This window comes from Trichoderma ghanense, assembly GCF_004382785.1.
Source record: "Trichoderma ghanense strain CCMA-1212 chromosome Unknown scaffold_2, whole genome shotgun sequence".
NCBI lineage: Eukaryota > Fungi > Ascomycota > Sordariomycetes > Hypocreales > Hypocreaceae > Trichoderma > Trichoderma ghanense.
Window position 1 is genome coordinate 632,691 of NW_027395665.1, and position 24,553 is coordinate 657,243.

At 55.1% G+C, this 24,553-nt stretch overlaps 12 protein-coding genes across 12 annotated transcripts; 5 read left to right on the plus strand and 7 right to left on the minus strand.

Moving 5' to 3' along the window:
- Nucleotides 1-46: 46 nt before the first annotated feature.
- On the minus strand, nt 47-1,136 carry CCMA1212_002598 (putative proteasome subunit alpha type-7; the record flags this gene model as incomplete). Its single annotated transcript, XM_073699978.1, has 3 exons — nt 47-697; nt 782-1,006; nt 1,134-1,136. 3 exons carry the CDS (start codon nt 1,134-1,136, stop codon nt 47-49), a joined length of 879 nt encoding a protein of 292 aa, XP_073560974.1.
- A 2,256-nt stretch (nt 1,137-3,392) lies between these two features.
- CCMA1212_002599 (uncharacterized protein) lies at nt 3,393-4,199 on the plus strand (the record flags this gene model as incomplete). The annotated part of the gene is made up of 1 exon (XM_073699979.1): nt 3,393-4,199. One exon carries the CDS (start codon nt 3,393-3,395, stop codon nt 4,197-4,199), a length of 807 nt encoding a protein of 268 aa, XP_073560975.1.
- A 925-nt stretch (nt 4,200-5,124) lies between these two features.
- CCMA1212_002600 (Ran GTPase-activating protein 1) lies at nt 5,125-6,497 on the minus strand (the record flags this gene model as incomplete). The annotated part of the gene is made up of 2 exons (XM_073699980.1): nt 5,125-6,201; nt 6,306-6,497. The coding sequence occupies 2 exons, from the start codon at nt 6,495-6,497 to the stop codon at nt 5,125-5,127; spliced, it is 1,269 nt and encodes a 422-aa protein (XP_073561648.1).
- A 675-nt stretch (nt 6,498-7,172) lies between these two features.
- CCMA1212_002601 (uncharacterized protein) lies at nt 7,173-8,568 on the plus strand (the record flags this gene model as incomplete). The annotated part of the gene is made up of 4 exons (XM_073699981.1): nt 7,173-7,257; nt 7,453-7,607; nt 7,747-7,809; nt 7,896-8,568. Exons 1-4 carry the CDS (start codon nt 7,183-7,185, stop codon nt 8,566-8,568), a joined length of 966 nt encoding a protein of 321 aa, XP_073561649.1. The 5' UTR covers nt 7,173-7,182.
- Nucleotides 8,569-9,593: 1,025 nt separating this feature from the next.
- CCMA1212_002602 (uncharacterized protein) lies at nt 9,594-10,274 on the plus strand (the record flags this gene model as incomplete). The annotated part of the gene is made up of 1 exon (XM_073699982.1): nt 9,594-10,274. One exon carries the CDS (start codon nt 9,594-9,596, stop codon nt 10,272-10,274), a length of 681 nt encoding a protein of 226 aa, XP_073561650.1.
- A 590-nt stretch (nt 10,275-10,864) lies between these two features.
- Nucleotides 10,865-12,470, minus strand: CCMA1212_002603 (26S protease regulatory subunit 7; the record flags this gene model as incomplete). Its single annotated transcript, XM_073699983.1, has 4 exons — nt 12,368-12,470; nt 12,220-12,311; nt 12,038-12,152; nt 10,865-11,977 (listed from the first exon to the last, which is right to left on the minus strand). Exons 1-4 carry the CDS (start codon nt 12,368-12,370, stop codon nt 10,865-10,867), a joined length of 1,323 nt encoding a protein of 440 aa, XP_073561651.1. The 5' UTR covers nt 12,371-12,470.
- Nucleotides 12,471-12,683: 213 nt separating this feature from the next.
- Nucleotides 12,684-14,661, plus strand: CCMA1212_002604 (T-complex protein 1 subunit delta; the record flags this gene model as incomplete). Its single annotated transcript, XM_073699984.1, has 4 exons — nt 12,684-12,934; nt 12,995-13,046; nt 13,100-13,755; nt 13,819-14,661. Coding segments are annotated over 4 exons (1,800 nt in total), but the record flags the coding sequence as incomplete, so codon positions are not given.
- Nucleotides 14,662-15,105: 444 nt separating this feature from the next.
- Nucleotides 15,106-15,633, plus strand: CCMA1212_002605 (uncharacterized protein; the record flags this gene model as incomplete). The annotated part of the gene is made up of 3 exons (XM_073699985.1): nt 15,106-15,192; nt 15,260-15,372; nt 15,426-15,633. 3 exons carry the CDS (start codon nt 15,106-15,108, stop codon nt 15,631-15,633), a joined length of 408 nt encoding a protein of 135 aa, XP_073561653.1.
- A 114-nt stretch (nt 15,634-15,747) lies between these two features.
- Nucleotides 15,748-16,130, minus strand: CCMA1212_002606 (Cytochrome c oxidase copper chaperone; the record flags this gene model as incomplete). The annotated part of the gene is made up of 3 exons (XM_073699986.1): nt 15,748-15,888; nt 15,965-16,026; nt 16,106-16,130. The coding sequence occupies 3 exons, from the start codon at nt 16,128-16,130 to the stop codon at nt 15,748-15,750; spliced, it is 228 nt and encodes a 75-aa protein (XP_073561654.1).
- A 902-nt stretch (nt 16,131-17,032) lies between these two features.
- Nucleotides 17,033-17,392, minus strand: CCMA1212_002607 (uncharacterized protein; the record flags this gene model as incomplete). The annotated part of the gene is made up of 1 exon (XM_073699987.1): nt 17,033-17,392. The coding sequence occupies one exon, from the start codon at nt 17,390-17,392 to the stop codon at nt 17,033-17,035; it is 360 nt and encodes a 119-aa protein (XP_073561655.1).
- Nucleotides 17,393-18,574: 1,182 nt separating this feature from the next.
- On the minus strand, nt 18,575-20,131 carry CCMA1212_002608 (uncharacterized protein; the record flags this gene model as incomplete). Its single annotated transcript, XM_073699988.1, has 1 exon — nt 18,575-20,131. One exon carries the CDS (start codon nt 20,129-20,131, stop codon nt 18,575-18,577), a length of 1,557 nt encoding a protein of 518 aa, XP_073561656.1.
- Nucleotides 20,132-23,055: 2,924 nt separating this feature from the next.
- On the minus strand, nt 23,056-23,374 carry CCMA1212_002609 (uncharacterized protein; the record flags this gene model as incomplete). The annotated part of the gene is made up of 2 exons (XM_073699989.1): nt 23,056-23,180; nt 23,233-23,374. 2 exons carry the CDS (start codon nt 23,372-23,374, stop codon nt 23,056-23,058), a joined length of 267 nt encoding a protein of 88 aa, XP_073561657.1.
- Nucleotides 23,375-24,553: the final 1,179 nt, after the last annotated feature.

The following is a 24,553-nucleotide window of genomic DNA, read 5'->3' on the forward strand; positions in this document are numbered from 1 at the left end:
GGACACCCTAAACATTTGAAAAGAACCAAACGTAAAACTCCTTTATTTAGTCTTCCATCTTGTCGTCGTCCTTCTTTTCTTCCTCCTCCTCGTCGTCAGACTCGTCCTCGGCTCGCGCTAACCTCTCGGCCTCCTCCCTCAGCTCCTTGGGCACCTCCACATGCCGCCCCTTGGTCGGGCCGTCGGCTGTGCTGATCCAGGTCATCTCCAGCTCAAAATCCTTGTCCTTGTTATCCTTGTGGGCAATGTAGATGATGCGCGCAGCCTGCTTGACAGCCTCGAGCAGCGTGATGTTGCCGGCCGGCAGATCCAGCTTCTCCAGCTCCGCCTTGGCAGCCTGCCTGCCCTTGCCCGTCGCCGCGCCGTAGTAGCCCCAGTACAGGCCGCTGGGCTCAATCATGTAGAGGAAGGGGCCGCCGTGCTTGCCGGGGACCTTGCCGCCGGCGCCCACCGAGGGCCCTGAGCCGACCTCGCCGTCTACGGGGGTCTCTTCTGAGGTGTCGACGCCGCCGATGATGGCCGTGATGCCAAACGGGCGCACGGAGCCGTACATGGTGTATGCCTGGAGGTAGCCGCCCATGCGGGAGGCGAGGTCGGCTGTGGGGATCGGGGTCTTGAAGTTCTGGCGCCAGCTCTGGGCCTCGTCTCGAGCCCGGTCGACGAAGTGGCGGCCGTCGGGGATCATGCCTGAGTATACCTAGAAGGAGGAGAACGACGGTGAGCATCAGGCACACGCAATTGCTTGCTTGGGAGCTTTCATGGGGAACGAGCTGTAGCATACTGCTCCGATATGGCTGTCCACGCTGCCGATTCTCTTGTTGGCATTGGGCTTCTGCAGCTTGGATGCGACAATCTTCTCGACGGCCAGGACGACGCCGTCCTTGCACCGGATGCCGATCGAGGTGCCGCCGTTCTCTACCGCCTTGACGGCATATTCGACCTGGAAGTTGCGGCCATCAGGCGAGAAGATGGAGTTGAGGAGGTCGTAGCCTGTGCCGATCGACGTCTGTAGAGATGCATGGCAAACAAGCCCCCGAGTTAGCTTTCTCCCAGCTCAGATATAGACCACAAAGGGTAGCTTTGCTGTAAGTGAACTGGCGCTTGCAGCAATCTCGGTGAGTTGGAGACTTTACCATGATTGGCTTGTGATCTGTGTTTTTGCTGCGTGGGGAAGAAACGAGAGAGGGTAATCACAGAGGAATGGCGATGGTCGTGGGAGGTTCAATCGGCGTTGGAGGGGCTGCGGTTGAGATTCGTCTGGCTTGGAGCTCCAGCCAGGCAGCCTGAGAGCTGCGTAGTTGCACTTCGAGCCGCCCGCACAAGGCTGGACGCAGCGGTGCCTGAGGCGCAAAGAAAAGCCGAGCCACAGGATGAGGTGGTCAAGCCACAATCCGAGGGCTGGCGTGAGCCACATGTGGTTTGATTACTTAAGGAGCTGTGGGGCTGTGCTTAGCTAAGGCTGGAATCGTGGCGATGGCGGGAGTGGCTTGCGTGCATCCCGCAATCGACACCGCCACAGCTTTGCTCCATCCGTCTGGCTGGGACGATCCCTGCATATTGAACGTTGTGGAGGGAGGGTGGGATGTGGATGAGGGTGAATGACGCTATCACGCTACGAGCAGTGTTTGGAGGACAACTCGGTGTCATTGATGGTGTTAATGGTGTTTCTTGCTGCCATCTTCTTTGTATTGTACTCGACTGGTTGCGACTGTGCATAAAAACAAACGTGGCTTCAGAAGCAAAGATTCCGTTCGGTTGGGAGTCAGGGCTGCTCGACGTCAAAGTCGCCCGTCGCATATTTGGATTGCGACTCGCAGAGAGCGCGGGATGAACGTGGGCGCTGACACATGGGTTGAATGAAGGATGCAACCTCTTCTCAAGTGCTGCACCTTTGCTGTGACATCTATTTTGTCGAGTGTGATGAGCGATAGATAGGGGCCGTTTGCTCCGAATTTTGCCACGCAATTTTATGGTCATCTTAACGGCGCCGTGATAGCATGACTGCTAGAGGCAACACCTTCATATCTCTTCCCTAGTCTCGGTCTGCTAAATTGCTCCCGTCGTATTGATCTATGCTAGCACTTCACAAAGCAAGCCACATACTCCTTTAGCATCAGTCCCGACTCTGATATCCAGTCGCGGCATCATCACCAACGCATCAGAGGCCTGTCCTCAAGCCGCTGCCGCGATGTCGCTACTGCCCAACCCGGTACCCGATACTCGCCTCCTCCGCACAATTGTTGGGCTCCCGCTCCCCCCTTACAAGTCCATCCACCTGCCGCTCTTGTACCTGGATGCCTCAGTCCAGTTGCGTCACAGCCACTCAACGTGCCCGTCTGCACCTTCCTCATGACCCGGCGCCCCTCTCTTGCCTCTCTCCTTCCCGCTGAGCACGACAGGCGCTCCCCACGTGTCAGGTATCAGTGACACATTCATTCCTCGACTCATCGACGCTTGTTTGATGACCTCCCCTATAAAACACCATCTCCAATCGTCTCCCTTTTTGCGTCCCTTTTGCTCGCTTCCGTCAACCTCCAATTCTTGCTCTATTCCCCCCTCGCGGCTATTTCCTCTGCATCTCCTGCGTCTTCTCCCGCTTCTACCCCGCCGGTTCCAGCTTCTCGTGCTTCTCGCTTCTGCTTCGACCTGCACCGGCTTCGACTGGCCTCCACTTCTCCAATTTGAAACGATCACCGCTGTTCGCTGGCATCCCGCCGATAGTTGCCGCTAGACGCACCCGTGCTGTGCTGAGCTGTCGGTTGACCCCCTCGTCCGTCTTGCGACCCTGCAGCCCAATATCCTTAGCACGCTGCAGTATCCGCTTCTAGGCACGAACGAACCTGAAGCTGCAGCCGCCCAGAGAGGAATCTGATAAAACGGACTCCTTCTTTGTTGCTTCCTCGCTTTTCTCGATCTTTTGCTTTGCGTCTGCTTTTGCTTTCTTCCCATTTCTCACCTCGCCTCGACTTTATCCTTAGTGTAGTGCAATAGAACAAGCCAACTTTCTCCTTCACACAGCCTCCTGCTTGCTGTCACAGTTCCGGCGCCCTTCACTCAAAGATATTCCCTCTCTTGCCTCCTTGATACCCAACTGAGCCGTCGCCCCCCCCAATCGGAAGGATTCACACGCCTCCAAACCAACCTCACCCGAGCACTATAACGCTGCAGCATCTCGTTTGACAGATTACCTTACTGGAACACCATCAGGTATCCTCAAGTCACTTTCTTTGTACTGCTGCGCTCTTCATTCCATCATTGTCAAGACAGTCACCAAGTATCTCTTCACCAAGTCTCGCTCTGCTGAACCGTGGTTGCCCTATCATATACTTGAACACAGACATACATCCTCTACTCTTACAGAAACACAACTAACTCTTCGATGCTGCAGCACAATGGTATCACTGCAGACCAACATGCAGATTCACGATGAGCTCGCTGCTCTCTTCTCCCGGAACATGACGTTCAATCCGGAGGCGGTTCCTAAGGAGATGCCCCAGGAAATGGTTGTCGCTGAACAGGCCAAACAACCGATCATCTACTCCATATCACAGCACTACAACCACTCTGCGCACATCGCCAAGCCGCAACTCCAGGCGCAAGACGCTCAGAGGCGGTCTTCGGAGCCCCCACAGGGCGAGGTTGTCTCATCAGAGACGATACTGCGAACACACGGCGTTGACCCTGCCGCACTGACGCCCTCACAACTGCAACTTTTCCGCATAGCCGATGCTGCTCAGAAGAGACGCCTGGTCGAGCTATGGAGCATCTGCCCACCGAACAGCGGGAATGTCCCGGCTCTCGCTTGGAGCAGCACCACGATGGAGCAGGAAGAGCATCTGGCTCAAGTCCGTTACGAGCAACAGCAGCACAACCACGTCATGAGCCTGGATGGCACGACGGTGCAGACAGCTAACGGGACGTGGGTTCACCAAGAAAGCCAGGAGAGCGAACCCTACATGATGTCCGGATATGAGGAGATTATGCGACGAGAGCGAGAGCGTGACGAGGCCAACTCTCGCCCAAAGGATGCCTACAGCACCTTTGGCACTTCTATCGGCGGTCCAAGTTACACACCCGCCACAGACCCCGTCTATCTTGGCGCTGACTATGCCCGACATCAACTGCAAATGGCATTGGCTGAGCAATACGGCTCGTTTGAACATCACCGGAGTCAGGCGGTGGACGTTATGGATATGTAATTTTAGCGGCTGCAATATAGCAATGGGTCGTCATGGCCAGTCGGTGGCCGGAGGCGCGGCTCGCTATTGTAGCGAGACTAGCTTTTGGAGGGTTATTTTCTTTGTCGGTCATGGATGGTTGAGTTAAGGTCTTCATATGTCGTTCTTTGCTAAGAGGTTAGGGGAGGGTAGTTTGGACGGGCGGCTGGTATTGGGATTATACTTCTGGACTCATGTTGTTCTTCAAACTCTTCTCTCTTTCTCCCCTCTAAACTCTTCTTCTTTGTGCGGCCTTTTCCAAGGACCCCGCGCCCCCAATCCCCCCCTTTCCCGTGATCATATCAGTGAGAGCTAACGGCTTTTTCTTTAGAGGCTTCCAGTGAATGATGTGGTGTGGTATGAGAGGTATGTATTCCCTTTCCTGTCTTTACCCCCTTTCCCCCAGATTTTCTCCATATGTAAAGGTCAGAGGCTCCATCATCACTTCAGACCTCGAACGTAGAGTCAATGCATGTATCTACAGGCTTATCAATATATTTGTTCCAATCTCATCAACTTCACACGTGCCTCTTGACTTTATTCGGTACAAATGTTTCTCCCCCTGTGTGAATCTACATCTCAACCTACATCAAGGGCGCGTAGCATCAGATCCTTCGTGATGAATACCTATGGGGGGTGCGTTTCAAGACAATCAATCATTTTTAACAATCTACTTTACATTTGTATGATACACGAGACAAAAGACATGAGAGCTACCAACTTCTAAAGGGGGGGTATCGATTTTTTTTCTTCTTCTTTTCAACCTGAGTGTAAGTGTAAGGGAAGTGTAAGTGTAAGGGAAGTGTAAGTGTTGTGTACGGAAATGTCTAATAAGTCAATTCGGGAACGAAACAGAAAAAGGGGAAACCAAGAGCAAGCAAAAAAGGAACATGATTTTCGCCTAGCATCAGAGCTGAGTGCTTTCCAACTGCTTCGCCAGCTCGTCCACTTCGGCATCCTTACGCTGGGCAACGGGCTCCTCCTGGGCCTCCTCGGCATCCTTGATGAGCTTGTCGGCCTTCTCCTTGACTTCCTCCTCCTTCTCCTCCTCCTCCTCTTCTTCCTCGCTCTCCTCCTCCTCGCTCTCTTCCTCCTCGAGGTCGCTAAGGCTGTCGACGCCCCACTCGTCCTCAATGATGATGTCGCCGGCAAACTGCTCCTTTCGCTCCTCGAGGAGTTCCTGCAGCTTGATGATGGCGTCGTCGTCCTCGGTGAACTTGTTGCCGTTGAGCTCGATGCGTTTCAGCGCGGGCAGGGCGACTTTGGCGGCGTTGGCAAGGGCCCGGACACCCTCGGCCTTGATGTCGTTGTACTGCAGGCGCAGAGTCTCCAGCTTCTTGTTCTTCTCCAGCGCCAGGGCCGCAGCCAGCAGCAGGCTGCCCTTTGCGCTCAGCAGGGAGTCGCCGATGCCGAGCTCCTGCAGGTCTGCCCAGGTCGGCACGACCTTGGCGAGGGCTCGGGCGCCCATGATGGTGAAGGTGTTGTCCTGCAGGTCGAGGATCCGGAGCTGGCTGGCGTGGTTAAGGCCCTCGCTAAGCAGGCGGGAGATGCCCTCCTGGCGGATTCCGTTCTGCACCATCTTGATCTCCTTGATGTTCTTGTGCAGGCTGTAGGCCCTGGCCCAAGCGGCCATGCTGCCGTTCTCGAGTCGATTCCGGCCGCAGATGACGGTCTCGAGGTCGGGCACCTCCTTGCCCTCCTTGCGAGCTGCCTCCTTCTTGGCGTGGAGTTCCGAGAGGGCATCGGCGACCAGGATGCCGGCGTGGGGGCCGAGGCCGTTGTTGTTGAGGTAGAGGTGCTGCAGGGGCACGTGGGAGGACAAAAAGGCCACGAGCGGGGCCTGGGTGTTGAGGCCGAAGGCGTTGTCGTTGAGGTTGATGGTGGTGAGGTTGGGGTGGTTCAGGACGGAGGTGAGGATGTGAGAGATGCCGGCGGGGATTTCGTTGAGCAATCGGCCGGTGAAGAGGTCGGCGAAGTTTGCGGACTGGGGAGAGGTTTGGTTTCCTTTGTTAGCCACCTATGCGATATCCAAGACTCCTTTGTTCCACCAGCGCCGCCGCCCTCGGGAGACTGCATTCGTCCACTTACCTTGAGGGTCTTCTTGGTGGCCAGCACTTCACCGAGGCGCTCGCAAGCACCGACGCCCAGTGTGTTGCCCAGGAAGCGAACCTCCTCGACGTCGTCCATCGCGATCAGCGGGGCAAGGTGAGGCTCGATGTCCTGGGCGGTGTCGAGCTTGAGCCCCTTGCCCTCGAGGGAGAAGACTTTGGAATCGGCCATTTTGCAGGCGGGAAGAGCGTGCAGGTTGTCGAGTCGGAAGCGAAATAGTATGATGATGTTCTAAGTAGCTATAAGAAGAGGCGGGAAGCGCGAGGGAAGAGAGACGATCGGAGAAGCGAATCGGGAGGCTGCGAGCCCTGGGTGGATGATTTTTTGGGTGAGGCGCCGCGAGGGTTGAAAATGATTTGACGGGTTTGTTTTGAATGGTGGGGGCGGGGCAAGAGGCGGGCATTTGGTTGGTTTGCCTGGCAACCTGCAGAGGACGAGGCTGAGGTGATGTGGGCGGGTTATTGATATGGGGGTACTACAGGCGCTGTATGAAGGCCCTGTAGGTGCTGGCGAGGGCCTGTGGCCGGCTGGCTGCAGCGGGAGTGTTCCAGCGGGTTTTGGGGGGGCTGGCGCTGCTGAAAGGGTCGCTGTAATTCTGCCTACGAAGGTACTCCGTGGTTAACCTGGAACTGACGTCCACCATTCCAGCATCATCGAGGCCCCACTTTGCTGGCAGCACCAGAACATCCCACGAGCACGTGACCCGAGCCAATCAGCGTCGGCCCATTTCGGAACGATGGATTTTCTCGAAGTTATCACCTTCTCCCGCTGAGCCCTTTTGGATCCCGAGATCGACTCCATCGCCCTCATACTGTGATTGCGGCTCCCCCTGCGGCTTCGGTACAGCTTGCCAATCATGCTGGCAAGGTCGACTCTGCGCCCGGCGCGCGCCCTCAATGGGCTCCGAAACGCCGCCGTCAACGTCTCCAAGGTGGGTGCAGCACCAACGGGCCACGAGCTTCTGGGGAGGGAAAAAAGGCATTGCCGAGGACTGCAGCTGCTGGCCGCACGCAGCGAGGCTGCAGGCATTGCCCTCCCGAGAGGCTTCCGTCGCATCACGGACATGCCAAAATCACATTCTATACGAGTCCTGGAGCTGACATGTTTCTCTCTCGTCTCTTAACAGCGTGCTGCCTCGACCAGCTCGGGTGCTGCCGAAGCTTCTCCCGCGCGCCTCAACCTCGCCGCTATTGCTTCCACCACCCTCGCCGCCGGCTCCATGGCCTGGTACTACCATCTCTACGGACCCGTGGCTTTTGCTTCGTCCCCTGCAGAGGAGGGGTATGTTCTTTTCTTCTCCTGTCGCCCAGACAGGAAGCACTTGGCCGCATCCTGGCCAATCTGTGCCTGATGCGGCATAAAACTGCTTCTCCAGCTGGTTACCTCATAGACGACCAATTGCTAACGGAATCGGTGGCAGCCTTCACCCTACGCAATACCCTTGGGTTCACCAGCAGTTCCTCAAGTCCTTTGATCACCAGGCGTAAGATGAGACCCTGTTTCTCTACCCGAGATTTTCCCCCCCAGTGGAAGAGCTCGACTGCTTACACCCGGCTTTGACGTATATAGTCTCCGACGTGGCTTCCAGGTCTACCGCGAAGTCTGCGCCAGCTGCCACTCCCTCAGCCGAGTTCCCTACCGAGCCCTTGTCGGCACCGTCCTGACTGTCGATGAGGCCAAGGCCCTGGCCGAGGAGAACGAGTACCCCGACGAGCCCGATGAGCAGGGCGAGATCCCCATGCGACCCGGAAAGCTGGCCGACTACATTCCTCCTCCGTACAAGAACGACGAGGCCGCTCGCTTTGCCAACAACGGCGCTCTCCCCCCGGATCTGAGCTTGATCGTCAAGGCCCGCCACGGTGGCTGCGACTACATCTTCAGCCTGCTGACCGGCTACCCCGAGGAGCCCCCGGCTGGCGTCAAGCTCGCTCCCGGCATGAACTTCAACCCCTACTTCCCCGGCACCGGCATTGGTATGGCTCGTGTCCTGTACGACGGCCTTGTCGAGTACGAGGACGGCACCCCCGCCAGCACCTCGCAGATGGCCAAGGACGTTGTCGAGTTCCTCAACTGGGCCGCCGAGCCCGAGATGGACGACCGCAAGAAGATGGGTATGAAGGTTCTGGTTGCCACGACTGCCCTGTGGGCCATCAGCGTCTACGTCAAGCGATACAAGTGGGCTTGGCTCAAGACCCGGAAGCTCGTCTATGACCCTCCTGCGGAGACCAAGGTCCGCCGATGAGGGACGTGACTAAAATTCCCTGTGTGTATTGTGTATAATACTAGTCTCCTCGTTTAGAAGAAAACAAAACAAAAAAGCTCTTTTGTCGGTGGAGGCGGGTAAAATGGTTTGGTTGTTTCGGACACGAAGTGGTGCATGTATCTTGGGCGACTGGCTGAGTTAGAGCTTGAGAAGAGGAAAATCATATGCCGTTTTATTCCTAACGCTGCTTTCTTGTTGTGAGTTTGAACGCTCTGAGATGGTGCCATTGGATATTGGGCTGGATATGTATGCTTCAAGTCTGGTCGGAGGCGAACTGTAGAAGCTGCTTGTGAGCGACGATGCCAGCAGTCAACTCGTAGTAAAGGGCTGACATGTAAGACAAGACTGAATGAACATACATAAAAGATCAATATCTAGAAAAGATCAGACCTTTTTACCTTCACCTGGATGGCTAGAGGGATTCCTTCAACGACTATCTCATAGCATCTTACTCTATTATCCCAACAGCTTGGACCACCTGCGGTCAGAAGATAAGAGAAGACGGACGAACCCACTCCTGGCGAAAAAGCACGGCAGAACCAAAGCTCCAATAGAATCGCCCCAGCTCGTCACAACGCGGCTCAGCCATAATTCACCCGGTGATTAAGCCGAGTTCAACAGCCAACTTCCATCCTTCAACCTCACTCCCTCCAGAAGAATCGAGTCCGGAAACTCTTACCTGACACTCATTTTTTCTTCTCTCATCTTCGGCTCTTTTTGTCTCCTTTTTACCTCCGTCTTAATACTGCTCATATTTGACGGGAAGGCGAAGTGATTGGCTTTTTTTTTATTATTCAGTCTCTCGTTTTTCTGCTACTCAACTGCTTTGCTTGGCGAAATCCTTCCATCCTTTGCGAACCCAACAAGTCGCGTAAACATCACCTCCGATCCGCCGTTCATCAACCTCCATCTGTCACCAATCAGTCAACCGAGCAATTCTCCATCTCTAAACGACCACATCACCACAAACACACGCTCATCCAAGCGGCGGCAAACCCCCAACAATGCCCTACGTCGACAACGACATCCCCCTCGCCACAAAGCGCAAATGGAACCACGACGGACCCTACAACAAATCCTCCCAGCGAAACATATCCAGTCCAGAGCCCTTCCATGCGTCCGCCTCACCGACGCCAACGCGCAAAACACTCCATCCTACGAAACGCTTCAGGTCAATACACCAAGACACCGACAGCGACATCCATTCTTCCCATCGACAACCTCCCTCACGCGAACCCTCAATACCTTGTCCTGCAAATAACGCCGGCAGAGTCACCAGCACGACTCTCTTGCCGTGCCACGTCTGTCATCGCCGACCAACCAAGAAGTCTGATCTCGATTCATTCGCCAAGTGTCAGGCGTGTCGCGAACAGACGTGCTTTATATGCATGCGCGAATGCCAGGGAAGGACTTCCTATACCGTGTCGACGATAAGCAAGAAGGACGAGGGGGACCACGATACTCTTTCAAGATCGTTTCGTATGGACGATGCGGACGCGTCACCATCAACACCACACACCGATACTGATATTGATGTCGATATCGGAGACGATGACGGCGGACGAAAAAGGGAGTTATATACACACCACAGCATGATATGCAGCAGATGCTGCGTCGAAAAAGGTGCCGAAGGCGAAGTCATTTGCCTTGGGTGCTTATCCGATCCATATACAAACACCCCTTGACACGCACGGCACGACAAACTTGGCCATATCACTACACAATTTATTTCTCCCCTACGGAACAGAATGGATACGAAAGGACCGATGCTTTCAATTCCCCCCTATTCACGAATAACGACTTTTGTTTTTTTCCTCCAAACATTATAGCGCAAATTGTAGGGTTTTCTCTTTTAAGCAACACTGGTTCTTGGGAATTGGGAGTCGGAAAAGGATTGAGGTAGCTATCAGGCGCGTATATACAGTACAAGATAGGGGGATATCCCATGGCCTTTTTACATGCTAAAATAATATTTTGCTACTTGTGGTTATTCCGCATCATCAGCTCTGTTTGCTTCGTTCTTTGATTTGGCCTTGTTTGGCCTTGTTAAGGGGCCTTGAACATCATCGTATCTATGCCTGTCACCTGGGCAGACTTACTGAACGAGAAGTCCCTCAATGGAGTCACAGACGTTATATATGATTTTGTAATTTGGAGTCAACATGGCAACTATTCATAAACGCCGTTTCTACTCCCTTAGTGGGCGAGACCTCAATGGCGCATCAACGCGTCCTTATGATACACAATAAAATTGAAAGAGAGAAAACAAAGCTGTTTAGTTGTATTGCATGTACGTTGCTGTCGAGTTGAACTTGAGGTTGCCCTTGATGACCTTGTCCACCGCGTCCAGGAAATCCTTCTCAGACGCCACCTTTCTCCGCGCTCGGATCGCAAACATGCCAGCCTCGGTGCACACGCTCCTCAGCTCGGCACCGGTAGCGTTCGGGCAGAGACGGGAGATGAGCTCCCATCGAATGTCGCGCTCGACGGACATGCTCTTGGCGTGGATTCGGAGAATGTTGGCACGGCCCTCAAGGTCGGGCAGCGAAAACTCGATCTTGCGGTCGATGCGTCCAGGTCGCATCAGGGCAGGGTCCAGCGTAGACGGCCTGTTGGTGGCAAACATGACCTTGATGTTACCTCGAGCGTTGAAGCCGTCCAGCTGCGTGATGAGCTCCAGCATGGTTCGCTGGACTTCGTTGTCACCACCGGCACCGTCGTCGAATCGCGCACCGCCGACAGCATCGATTTCGTCAAAGAAGATGATGCAGGCCTTCTTTGTCCGCGCCATCTCGAACAGCTCCCGGACCATTCTGGCGCCCTCGCCGACGTACTTTTGTACAAGCTCGCTGCCAATGACTCGAATAAAAGTGGCGTCTGTTCTGTTGGCGACAGCTCTGGCACACAGCGTCTTTCCAGTTCCGGGAGGGCCGTAGAGCAGTGCGCCCTTCGGGGGGTCGATGCCAAGGTTTGAGAACCTCTCTGGTGAGAGCAGGGGCATCTCGACAACTTCTCGGAGCTTCTCCACCTGCTCTTTGCAGCCGCCAACGTCACCGTACGTCACGTCTGGCTTCTCCTCGACGGTCATCATGGTAACGCTGGCATCGATCTTCGGCGGCAGCGGCAGCATAATCTGATACTTGTTTCGATCCACACCAACTCGCATGCCCTCCTCGATATCCGTGGGGCTGACCCGGTCCCCGAGCTGAACGACGAACTTTGCAATCTGCTTGACGTTGATGACATACTTGCTCTTCGACTCGTCTCCCTTTTCGTCGGCGATGATCTTCGTGCAGCGAGCCACCTGGAAAGGCTGCTCTTCAGACATTCGTTGCCGGTCGGCCGCGACGTCCCATAGATGCGGCGGTGCGAGACCGGTATCCGACTCCTGTATGCAACATGGATGATTAGACACGTGTAACTGCACGGCGGTGGCGGCAGCTCGTACCTTGATGCCAATCTTCTCGTCTACGCTCTGCTGCTTCTCCTTGATCTGTTTCTCGAGCTTCGAGATCGCCGATGCATAAGGCGCAGCGCCGTATGTCTTGAGGACTTGGATATCCCTAGCTCCGGGTTAACACTCTCTCTTCCAACGCCACAGCAGCGTATCCAACACGAGGCAGTCCGTACTCATCAGTGAGGGGTGTGATCTTCTTCTCTTCTATCTCATCGTCGGCGTATCGCTTGGAGTACTTTTCCCAGTTTTGACCGGTCGCAGAAGGCTTCGAACAGTCAGTAATGGGCCAGTCCTTTCCGAGCCTGGGGCGAGACGCCTTACCATGGTGGGATGTGCAGGCCGGACGCTGTGTCCGGGACGCTGTGAGAGCTTGGGAGAAGTGTAATAGATGAGGTATCCCGAAGATTAGAGATTAATCCAGGATTGTAGTGGTGTCGATATGATGGAGGCCGGCCCGCCGTTGGTGATGCGCGCCTGGTGAATTGTATGACGGTGTTTATGATGGTGATGAGATGAAGGCTATCGAAGCATTCCGTAATCTTGAGTTGCCTTGAGCTCACCTCACCACACGGACCCTGCTGGCGCTAGGCTGCTTTGGGCCAGTGCAGCAGGTGGGCAGGGGGGAAGGTACCGCCGGAGGGTGGATTATCTGTCGCGCCGACTCCAAAATTTCCGTTACCAATACGGCGGAGTAGGGCAGGCACTGGAAGGTGGGATGTCAACCAGGCTCCAGGAACCCGCGAACTTCCAGTTGCTTCTCTGCCCAAAGCTCGTCGCGATCGAGGCTTTCCGGAGGTTGCGTCTGCATTTCACGAACCAGCACCAAACAGCTTCAGCATGTCTGCACCGGCCGTTTCGGGCGGCGAGTCCAAGAATGTCGCCTTCAAGGTGGGAAAAGCTGCCGTTGCTGTCCGGAGCTCCTGAGCTGCCCCGCTAACATGGACGCAGGACAAGGAGAAGCCCATGGCGGTGCGCTCGTCCAACATTGTCGCTGCCAGAGGTTTGTTCGATGATGCGGGACACGGCAAGTCAATTTGCTAATGAGAAACGCAGCCGTCGCCGATGCCATTCGGACGTCTCTCGGCCCTCGAGGAATGGACAAGATGATCCGCAGCGGAAAGGGGGAAACAATCATCACCAACGACGGAAACACGATGCTCAAGAGCATGTCCGTCATGCACCCGACAGCAAAGATGCTGGTCAATCTGTCAGGAGCTCAGGATGTTGAAGCTGGCGACGGCACGACCTCGGTTGTTGTCATCTGCGGCAGCCTCCTCGGTGCTGCTGACCGACTGCTGTCCAAGGGCATCCATCCCTCCGTCATCTCAGAAGCCTTCCAGAGGGCGTCCGCCGCCGCCGTCGAGGTCCTGCACGAAATGTCCCAACCAATCTCCCTCACCGACAATGCCTCCCTTCTCCAAGCCGCCAACACATCTCTGTCATCCAAGATTGTGTCACAGTACTCGAACCTCCTCGGCCCCATGGCTGTCAACGCCATTACCAAGACGATCGATGTCAAGACTGCGGAGAACGTGGATCTCAAGAACATTCGTATCATCAAGAGGGTGGGAGGAACAATCGAGGACAGTGAGCTGGTGGATGGCCTGGTCCTCACACAGCCTGTTCTGAAGAACGCTGGTGGTCCCCTTAGAATGGAGAAGGCGCGCATTGGTCTTATCCAGTTCCAGCTCAGTCCTCCCAAGCCTGATGTGAGTTTGGATGCAATCATTTCATGACTCAAGTCTGTTAAGCTGTGCTAACTGCCGCAAAAGATGGAAAACACGATCCAAGTCAATGACTACCGCCAGATGGACAAGATTGTCAAGGAGGAGCGACTATATCTTTTGAACATGGCCAAGAAGATCAAGAAGGCTAAGTGCAACGTGCTCTTGATCCAAAAGTCTATCCTTCGCGATGCCGTCAACGATCTTTCCCTACACTTCCTGGCCAAGCTCGGCATCATGGCCATCAAAGACATTGAGCGAGACGAAGTCGAGTTCATCTGCAAGTCCACCGGCTGCAAGCCTATTGCGGACATTGACTCGTTCACCGAGGACAAGCTGGGCTCGGCAGACCTTGTGGAGGAGGTGCAGTCGTCGGGATCACGCATGGTCAAGGTCACCGGAGCCAAGGCCACGGGCAAGACCGTGTCCGTGGTTGTTCGTGGTGCCAACTCCCTGATCCTGGAGGAAGCCGAACGAAGCCTGCACGACGCTCTCTGCGTTCTCCGATGCCTTGTCAAGAAGAAGGCCCTGATCGCTGGTGGTGGCGCCCCTGAAATCGAGATTGCGGCTCAGCTGTCCAAGCAAGCGCGCAGCCTGACGGGCACCGAGGCCATCTGCTGGAAGGCCTTTGCCGACGCCATGGAGGTGATTCCCACAACACTTGCCGAGAACGCCGGTCTGAACAGCATCAAGGTTGTCACCGACCTGAGACACCGCCACGAGATGGGAGAGAAGAACGCTGGAGTCAGCATCAAGTCGGGAGGAGTCAACACCAACATCTCCAAGGAGAACGTCTTGCAGCCCCTTTTGGTCAGCACCAGCGCCATTGAGCTGGCGGCCGAGACTGTCAAGATGATTTTGAGGATAGACGACATTGCCCTGTCAAGATAGACGAAGGCTGCAGCTGGGAGTGGGTTGCTGTACTGTAATTATCCAAATTTCAAAAGAAGCATATATTGGCCTACCTTGCCTCTTGTGTATTCTCCTTTCAAATTCCAGTTTGATGAACCATGTGCCCGTAAACCGACTCGTGAGCCCGTATGCACACCAAGAATAGTAGTGATGAATAAGGTGCCTCCTGATTTTGGACTCGCACCTACCTTTCTCGGCTTCAGAGCTGGAATGCGCCTGACTTTTCGAAGAGATCCTTCCACGCCCCTTCCCTGAATCTTATTGCTGCATTTCGAGCTCTCTTCTCCTCACCTTAATGCCTGCATGCCTGAGTCCTTAATCGACAAAACTTCACCGGTGTTCCTCCCATCATTCTCAGGAACAACTCTTGCTTCCATTCGGTCGACTTCACTATCAGGAGAACCTGCCGCTTCGGTTACAATCATGCCTGGAAGAGTTACTCGGTCTCGCTCCAGCGATTCTCCGGATCCAGGCGATATGATGCTGGAAGCAGACAAGCTGATTCGCAAGGTTCGTCCAGTCATCCTTCTCATCCACGATGAGTCTGTAAAGGCAGTAGAAACTGAGGCAAAGACAGCTCAAGAAGGACCGTGAGGGCAATATTAAAGCAGCAATGGCTGACACCGTTGCGGCTCTGACGGAACTTCGGGAGAGGGCCGCTTCTTGGCGACGCGACTGGCAACAACAGCGGTATGGAGAACCCGATTCTTGATAGTGACCTGGGCTGATTCGTTTCTGTACAGGGAGAAGAGGCGGCTGGATTGCATCACAAGACTGATTGAACTCGAAGATAGAAAGGGTATGATCGAAGAGAAGATGGGAAACATTAGTGCAAAGGCGCATGCAACAGTTGACGAGCTCGAAGCCATGATGCTGGCAGGGTATGAGGGCAGGGAAAAAGACGCCACTCTGGCCCTGGAAAAGATGGCCGGAAAACGGGAAGGCTCTTGATAGACAGAAAACAAGAACAAAACGCCGAACTTTTGAGAGAGGAATCTATATGTGGATATTGTACACAAGTCCTGATCACCAAGACAAGGGGAGAAAAAGAAGAGCCGTTGCTTTTTACACGCTGAACCCGAAGCCCTGCATGCAGCTCTTATACTGATCGACGAGTGACCTGCAGTCGGCAGCAGGATCCTTGGCCGTGGAGAATAGCATGCACTCGTCGCGCCTCGACTTTTCCTCTTTGCATACGCAGCACGGCTGAGGGGCCAGAGTTAGCACATGATGATATTTGCATATGGTGTTTCTGTTGACGGGATATTCGGAACAGACGGACCTTGGGCTTGGAAGCGGTCGTGGTGGAAGCTGTGGGAGAGGCGACTGGCGCAGAGGCCAATGCTGTTATGATTCGATGAGTTAGCTGGTGTATCAGGCAGACTTGCGCAAAAAGGAAGGGAGAAGGGAACAATGGATATACAGAAAGTCGCGGGCTTGGCGTCCATGATGGCTGGTATGCTGCGGGAAATTCAGGTAGATTGGTGGCAGATGAAATTGATGGTTCTCCGTTTGTGTGTTGGGTGTCCGGTATTGTTTGAACGATGCGTCTTCAAAAAGATGCTTCTTGCTTCTCACGGGTTTCTTTCTTTCTTTCTTTCTTTCTTCTGTTTTTTTACCGGGATCGTTTGGACCGATCGGAATGGCGATGATATCGAGTTTGGTCACGCCAGAATCGCCGGTGCATTTCTAAGCAGCTGGGCGGACCAATCAGACCGGGGGAATCTCACGTGCAGGCGTGGGATGTTCGCGCTTTACGGGACGTGGTTCGCTGACGTCATCAAGGAGCCTTGATGTACAAGTACAGCTCTCTCTTTTGATACGGGTCTCTCGTCTGATCGTATGTGAGTGCACGGTAGGAAAAACGGTTCTGGACTGGTACCCTGTTTAGCAATTTGCTACCTAAGGTAATTACTTCTTCTGGAGGGAAGTACCAAGTTGCGTGTATTTGCTGGTCAAAAGTAGAGCGAAGAGTCTACTATAGGTATATAGTATGCATCAGCCGGGTGATTCCGCGATCTGCCCCGGTAACTGGAAGCCACCCCCTTGCATCGACGAACCGCTTTCCGACTCCTGGGTTTGCTCATCCCGGGCTTTCGTTCACATGGGGGGATCATGGCCAACTTTTGCCGGATGTCAAGATGCAAGGGGCTGCGGGGTTTGTAGAAGGAAGCCAATCCGAGGCTTTTTGAACGGATTTGCGTGTATATGTATTACCCCCCCGTCTCTGGGCAGCTTTGTGACTCGACACCTCGAAAAATCTCATGTAAGACGGCAGTCAACTACCTTAGGTACATAGGTACATAGACGAGATGCTTCGATTGAAGAGATTCAAAGGCTAAAAGTAAGGTTAGTCACTACCGACCAGGTCTGCCCAGAGAACCATAACGTCGATGCCAACAGCCCACTCGCACTCCCCTCCCACAAGGGCCTCCCCGAAGACGTACTTGCAGATGCTGCGGGCTGGATCCCCTGCGGGACCGCGGACTTGGTCATGGAGCAGGTGTTCAAGGACGACGGCATGGGGACGAGGAGGGACGTTTATCCTGGGATGCTGCATGCGTTTTGGGCGCTGTTTCCGGCTCTTGAGAGGAGTAGGAGGCAGGGGGGGCTGAGGGGGCTGTTGGGTGAGGTTGAGCTTTTGGTGTTGATTTTTCAGGGGGGGGGTGGAGTGTTTTGAGGGAGCATCTCTACTCTTGCGTATTCTCATTGGGTATTATGCCCTACTTTGTGAGAGATAGAGGTTGCATTATGCGGTGCTACGATGGGATAGTTCAAAAGACCTGCGAGAAGAAGATCCGATAAAGGGGGCAAGACTGTGAAAACCCTCTACACCACCAGCTCTACCGTCTTTCCGGACATGCACATAAGACACGCACACATCGCGATAGCCAATCCATTTCATTCTCGTCCCCGCTCATCCACATTTCACTCCTATCTACCGCCGCCTCCTGCGCACCCACCGGCTATATCGAGGAATCCCATATCAACTCTGCGCCTGCGCTCGTGCCAACTTTCCGGGGGGCGGGGGGGTATATATATGTATATGTTGACATATAGTTGTTCTTTTGGGACGCGTCGCACTTGCCCGATTTCCTTCCATCCGTCCCAAGGGTACATCAATCTGTGTTTGTGCTGTGTTGTTGTAGTTCGTTGTTGAAGTAGCAATTGTTGCTGCCCCTGAGCCTTTCCTCGGCCAATCCGAACTCAAAAAGAAAACAAGAAAGGGGGCTTGGTGACTGGAGAGTACACGGGAAAGGGGAAAGGGGGTAAAAAAAAAAACATGTGCTGGGCAAAGTAAAACAGGACAAATGCGAATAGATACTAATGACAATGACGCTTCGTCGATGCTGTAGCAGGCACCACAGCGCGAAGAGAAAATTGGAAAAGGGAAGGGGAATGATGATAGGGAAACAGGATGAGAAAAAGAAAAGAGAAAGGTTGTTGTTCCTTGTTTGTGATGCAGCGTCAATCTTTGCCTTAGAGAGAAAATCCGGTCCCTCCTCTGCCTCGATGTGCGTGGGTGTATATGTGTGTATGTCCTGAGAGAATCAATATAGATCCAAAAGAAAGGGGGGGAAATGCAGCGCCAAATAAAAGAAGAAGGGGAAGCTATGAAAACACGAATCTAGGCCAGAAAGTTGCCGTGTTGGTCCGAACAAGGTATTAAAAAAGAGAGAGAAAGAAAACTCCAGTCAAATGTCTGATTATCGCAGCGTGAATTCGTCAGCGAGCGAAAAGGCCTTCTTTCTGCTGTAGTAATAATAAGTGTATGAGCAGAGGCACGTATTAAAAACAGGTATTAAAACAAATTCCATGAAGAGGAAGAAGAGAATGAAAATCAAGGGGGGGCGTGAAGGGAGAACAATAGACAAAAGCAAGCACAAGGGTCTTAGACCAACTCGTTTGTTATCTCCTCCCTCACATGGGCACACCACTTGAGGATGGCCGCTTCAAAGTCGAGCCAGACTTGGGGTCCGCTGTTGTAGACGATGCCCAGGGCGTCGATGGAAATCATGCACTCGAAGCGCAGCTCGGCGGCCTTGGCCCAGTACCGCAGGTTGTCGGCACTCCGGTAGGGCTTCTGCGTGTTGACGTGGAACGTCGGGATCGCTCCGAATCGCCTCCTGGACTTCTTGACCGCGGCGTTGTGCAGCCTCACCAGCCTCAGGCCGTTGTGCATGGCCTCGAGGAAGGGCGTCGGCAGGTCGGCGTCGCTGGACGCGGGCGTCCACTCGGGCAGCGGCTCGTCGTCGGGGTCCATGGACATGAGAAACTGTCGCTCGCGCTCCAACTCTTTGCCTGTCCAGTCGCCCCTCATCCACGCCCAGCCCTGGCGCTCGGCCTGCTCCGTCGCCTCAATCTCGGCCTCCTTCTTGAGGATGTCAAAGACGCTGTCGATCCACGACGTCATTGTCCCAATCTCCTCGTCCCTCACGCCGCCCTTGAAGTTCCTCGTCGCCATCTGCTTCAGCACCTCCATGACGCCCAGGAGATCCGTCCGGATTTGCTTCTCTGACTTGATGGCGTCCAGCCGGTCGGGCAGCTCGTGGGCCGTGTAGTAGTTCTTGGCGGCGCGGATGGCCAGCGTCACAAAGTCGAGGATGTTCATGCCCTGCAGCTCGTACCAACTCTGCGTGTTTTCCTCGGGCATGTTGGGGTACTGGGGCGCATCGCTGGGTGCCTTGTACGAACCCTCCTTCCGCTCCTTTGCCTCCTTGAGCACCTTGAGGGCATCCCGCAGCGCGCCCTCCAGCTCCGTCTTCAGCTCCGCCACCGTCGGCGGCTTAGGGATGACCTTCTCTCGGTGATTGTAGGTGCTGGCCGTGGGCGGCAGCATGTCCGGGTCCTCCTCAAGAAAGCCATCGTAGAAGTCGTCCATGTCGTCGATGCCGGTGGGGGAGCCCGTGATGTATCCCTGGCCCGACAAGTCTGGGCTGCTGCCCATGGAGACAAAGGAGGGATCCATGTCGAAGCCGGCGGTCGAGGGTGTCGGGACGGTCATGGGCGACGTGCCCTCGAGGGCTGCCAGGTCCAGTGTCGCTCGAGGCTGCTTCTTACGGGCCAGCTGTCCGCCTTTGCCGTCGAGAAGGCCAGTTCGGGCAAAGTAGTACTGAAGATGCGCAATGCTGCCCAAGCTCATGACGCTCTCGCGGGACTTGGCGCTGGCGGCGAAGTCGGTGCCCTGGGGACGCATGTAGCCTCGGCGCCGAGTCCTGGACGACGATCTCCCAGAGACGTCGGACCGGTAGGACATGGTGGACATGCGAGACGACATGCGAGACGACAGCTCGCTGCCCAACGAGTCCCGGGAAGCGGCATCGGTGCTCGAGCCCTGGGAGATGGTGGAAGCGGCCGAGAGGCAGCGAGCGGGCTCGGGCTTTGCGCCAATGGCCTTTGACGGGGCCGCATCGGGCGAGTGCGGGCGGTTCTCGATTTCGGCAGACATTGTGTGGACGAGGCAGGACGAGGCAGAAGTTGACAGAGAAGAAGCACGGAGGAGAGGCAGCGTCTTTCGATGGTCGATCCAAGCTCAAGGTCCGGTCTGGCCGTTGTCCCTCGTGTGACGTCTCCGGAGAGGGGAAGCGGATCTCGTCTCTGTTCTTCGCTGGGAGAGTCGGTTCCCTTGATGCCAGGGCCTGCGGTTCGCTGGGTCAAGTCGCGTGCACAACCGGACAGAACGAGCGGAGGATATAACACATGCAGGTTGGCAGAGAGGCTTGGAAGAGGCAGCAACAGTGGCTAGCTGCCGGGAACACGAATCAAACAAACAGAAGAGAACAGTCGGGGAATGGCGTGGTGGATACTTTCAATGTCCTCTGGATTGACTGACAAAAAGAAGTAGCACACGCACGGAAAGAAGGAAGACAAGAGACGGACAAGAGAGAGTCAAAGAGTCAAGGCCACAGTAGGGCTGCTCGGTCTTGTTGGTGCTGACGATCCAAAGAATCCAACAGAAAGAGGGCACGCGGGTGCTCAGGCGCAGGTTCAGGGGGTTGCGGTTGGCTCAGGGTCGCCAAACATAGTTGGTGGGAGGCGTGGAGATGGGAAATTGCGCTTCGAGCCTTGGTGTTGTCCGGGGGGCCACGACTTGAAACGAACCTTTTTTTCCCTGCTGGGCCGCGACACTTTGGCGTGCATTGGTTCACGCATGTCTTGTCAACCTGCCTGAGATCAAGGCGCAAGGGATTGATTGTTTACTCCGTGCTTGCACATTGATTAGTGCATCCTCGAGGTGGGAGGGTCGCATTATGCCATGATGAGCTCCGTCCATCTCCGCCCGAATGAAGTGCTTGGACCGCCATTGGCTTCGCCCAGCCCGAGTCTGCGTCCTGTCCGCAGTTCTCGGTTCTCTGTCAGACGTATTACTACGGGACAGTGAGTGCGAATCGAGACCTGATTGCGGATGGCAGAGAGCACATGCGCACTCGCACGAGTAATCAGGCATGTCCGGATGTCTATATTTGGGACGGAGGCCCTTCGTGCTTCGTACTCGCAGGCCGCTTGATTCGACCACGGTCCACGATGAACGATGCCAGGCAGCGGCCAGGCCCTGCTAGCTCGCATGCAGACGCTTTCAACAGGCTGTCGGGCACATTTGACCTGGCCACGGCCCATGCACGACCCCCGGGCCAAGGTGACGAATCATTTCTCTCGCGATTCTCCAGGGTCCTGGCCGGTTGGTGTCATCTCCCAGGGGCAAGCAGAGGCGCGCAATTTCCTCTCCACAGAGCCCGAGCCGCGATTAGCATGCACCCATCCTGTACAGGCATGTACAGTACAGTATGTACTGTACTGCTGTACAAGTGGAAGAGAGGCAGAAGTGATTGGCAATGAATGCGAAGCATGAAGCTATATGGCTGATGTATTACCTCGTTGGAAGCAGAAGAGGCGACGTTGTTCTGGATAGATTGGGCAGAGCAGTTGGACATCGGTTTCAGATGAGGTAATGCGGCGTTGAGCGCTGGTGCTGACAGGAGGAACAGCGACAACCCTTACAGAGTACCTCGGCTGATTTCTTGAGAACTGTCAGGTACCCGATCGCCCAAGGTAAGGTAAGGTAAGGTAAGGTAGCATTTTGCTTCATGCTGCTGCTGTAATTGCATCATAAGACATGGATTTGAAGCATGCACATTCCCCTGTGACGAAGCTGGACGTCTCCCTTGCAGGTACTACTAAGATGTCCATCCTCTGCGTGTCAACAAGTGAAAGTGCCGGCGATTACGATACACACTGGATCCCCTAACGCACACCAATTCTCGGAGGAGCAGCGATAGAAGGCATCGAGGCCCGATCATGGAAGGGAATGGAATGTTCATAGCGCGGGCCGTCGCGGCGCCTCAATTAACGACGGCGGACTCGAGTCGATCTCGGGCCTCTCGACTTTCTAGGCCACGGCAGCGCTGCTGGGCACGAAATTACCACCCCTCCACTCTGCATCTCGAGGACTCTTGAAGGGACCTCGTTGGAGCTCGACAAAGAGAAGCTGAGCTGTGCTGGCTGTTCAACGACAGCTCCCCAGCTCCCATTCGAGTTCTCCATCACTTATTATAGCACCTCTCATAATACGGAGTACTCTTGCTCGCGCCCTCGTGACCTGACGACAGCGAGGGAAAAAAAAAAAAAAAAAAAAAAAAAAAGGTCCCCAGCGAAGAAAGGATCTCCAGCGGTGCTCAGCACGGACAGGCACAGGCACAGGCATCAGACGGTAGCTAATGTTGCCAGGTTGCCAATATGCAGAAAACGGCTGCAGCATTGCCCTGGTGGAGGCGGGCCGGCGCTGGTGGAGATGGCCTCAAAATGTCGCTGCGTTTCACCTTGTTTGAGGCTGCCAGAAGCGGGCTGCCTCGAGGGTGTGGAAGCGCTGTGGAAGCTCCCGTGCCAGCGGTGGGGATGCGCTAATTAGCCCGACATGGCTCTAAAGTCTAGCGCTCTCCCGCTGTTGCAGCCACTGCTGCAAACCGCCTGTGCTGGGAGCAGCCACTGCAGAGTGCTGTGCATGCGCGGCAGTGGCAGCATTAGTGCGCCGTGTTCCCCTCCAGGTCCTCCCCAATCCGTCCGCCGGCCCCGACCCTGGAATTTCCTGATCCATCCAACACAATTGAAGCCACCTCACGCCAAACCTGGCCCCCATTTCCCATCCATCCGTCACCAATGACTAGCAATGCGACTCGACTCGTTCTCATCACATCCGGCCCCATGGTCTCCGTTCCCTCTGCCATCCCATGCCTCGTCTCGGTCAATGCCATTCGTTAGCCGCGCGTAAGGGCTGCGTCTGACGAGACTTGATCGGCGCACTGGACCATCCTACGTCTTCTCGCACATGCCAAAGGTGGCAGCTCTACCGCTATATAGAATCCCCGACGCTGAGAATCAAGCCGAGTCGACACGTGCTAAACCGGCATTGGCAGACGGCCAGATAAGGGACGCCTCCTCGGTGCGAACCGCAGTTTCAGATGCAACGTTCCAGAGTCGAAGCTGGCAGTTGAGAGCTGCTTCTGCGTGAAGCAAGGCAACACAAACGTCTTCAGTTAGTGCTTGAGCCCGTACCCTCGACATGGATCGTTGTAGCCATTTGCTGGTCCGTCCGCTCGTACTGTAAGGCGTATTGCAGAGAGCGTCCAAGCCTCTGGCCGGGATCCAGTCCGTCTATCAAGCCCTCGCGCTCATCATCTCTCGCGTTCCCTCTCATCTTTGCTTTTTCCTCGCAAATGTCCAATTTTGATAGACGCCTCCCCCATGTCTAGCCCTTCATTCATCGACAAATGTGCAAGTTCGGTTGGCGGATCACGACTAAAAACAACATTAAGCCTAGACACCAGCGCAAAAGTGCCGACGGCTTCACAATCGAAGCAAGGAACCCTGACTTGAGGGACTCCGAGATCGTACTTCATACCTACATGCTGCGTGCTTGGGCTGTAAGGAAGCCTTATCATCTATGCCTCCTTCTTAGCTCAGGGACGAGCAGCTCCCGTTAATTAACGTGACGTTTCTGCGCTTCTTCCTGTTATGCTCGCACTTGACACTTGCACCCCTCCTGATCCGTACCTACCTTACCCAAGGTATACTTGTATACTTGTTCCAGGCTGGACGCTGCCTCCATCTCCCTCAACCCCCTTTTTTTGATTCACCACGGCGAGCCATTCCGGCGACTTGTCCTTGTATTGTTTTGTTTCGTCCAATCTCCCGTCTCTCGTCTTCGTGTTCGCCGCCGCTGCCTCTCTCTTACAACCGCGGGTTTTCCACTGCTGCCTCCTCGCTTTTTGTGCGCCTTTTGCGCTGGATACGACTCAATCCCTTGCCCAGACTCTCAGCCAGACCCGACGACTCCAACGACCCTGGCATACAGGCCTTACTTGATTCAGCCAGCTGATGCCCGAGGCCCATCGTGAGCACTCTCCCAGGAGATTACCAGTGCGACCAGAAATCGATACGCCGCCAGCCACCAGACTCGGACCCAGAGGATACCCATACCCAGGCACCGAGACGTTGCTGCTCCTCCTGCTCGGGTCTCTGGATCGCCTCCTAGGCAGACGCATTTCCAGTTCCAGCTCGACCCAAGTTCCAAGTCTGCTGCCGTCGAGAGCCGTCCGACCGCCTGCTGCAAACTGCTGCAGCTTCGTTGCGCTGCAGGGCCCGGGACGCACTCCACCAGCACCGCATCGCCTACGCAGAGAACCCATATTGATCCCCTCTCTCGGCCAGTCACCAGCCACCCGAACGCCCAGCCCAGCGAATGAGCCAGGCATCCAGCATCTAGCGAACCCTACTGCGCATCGCATCCGCCCACACCCTCGTTCCGTCTGGTCTGTCCAGCTGCCAGACAAGAGCAGCGGCACCGGCGGGAGTTCCAACGCTGCGTAGACGGTCT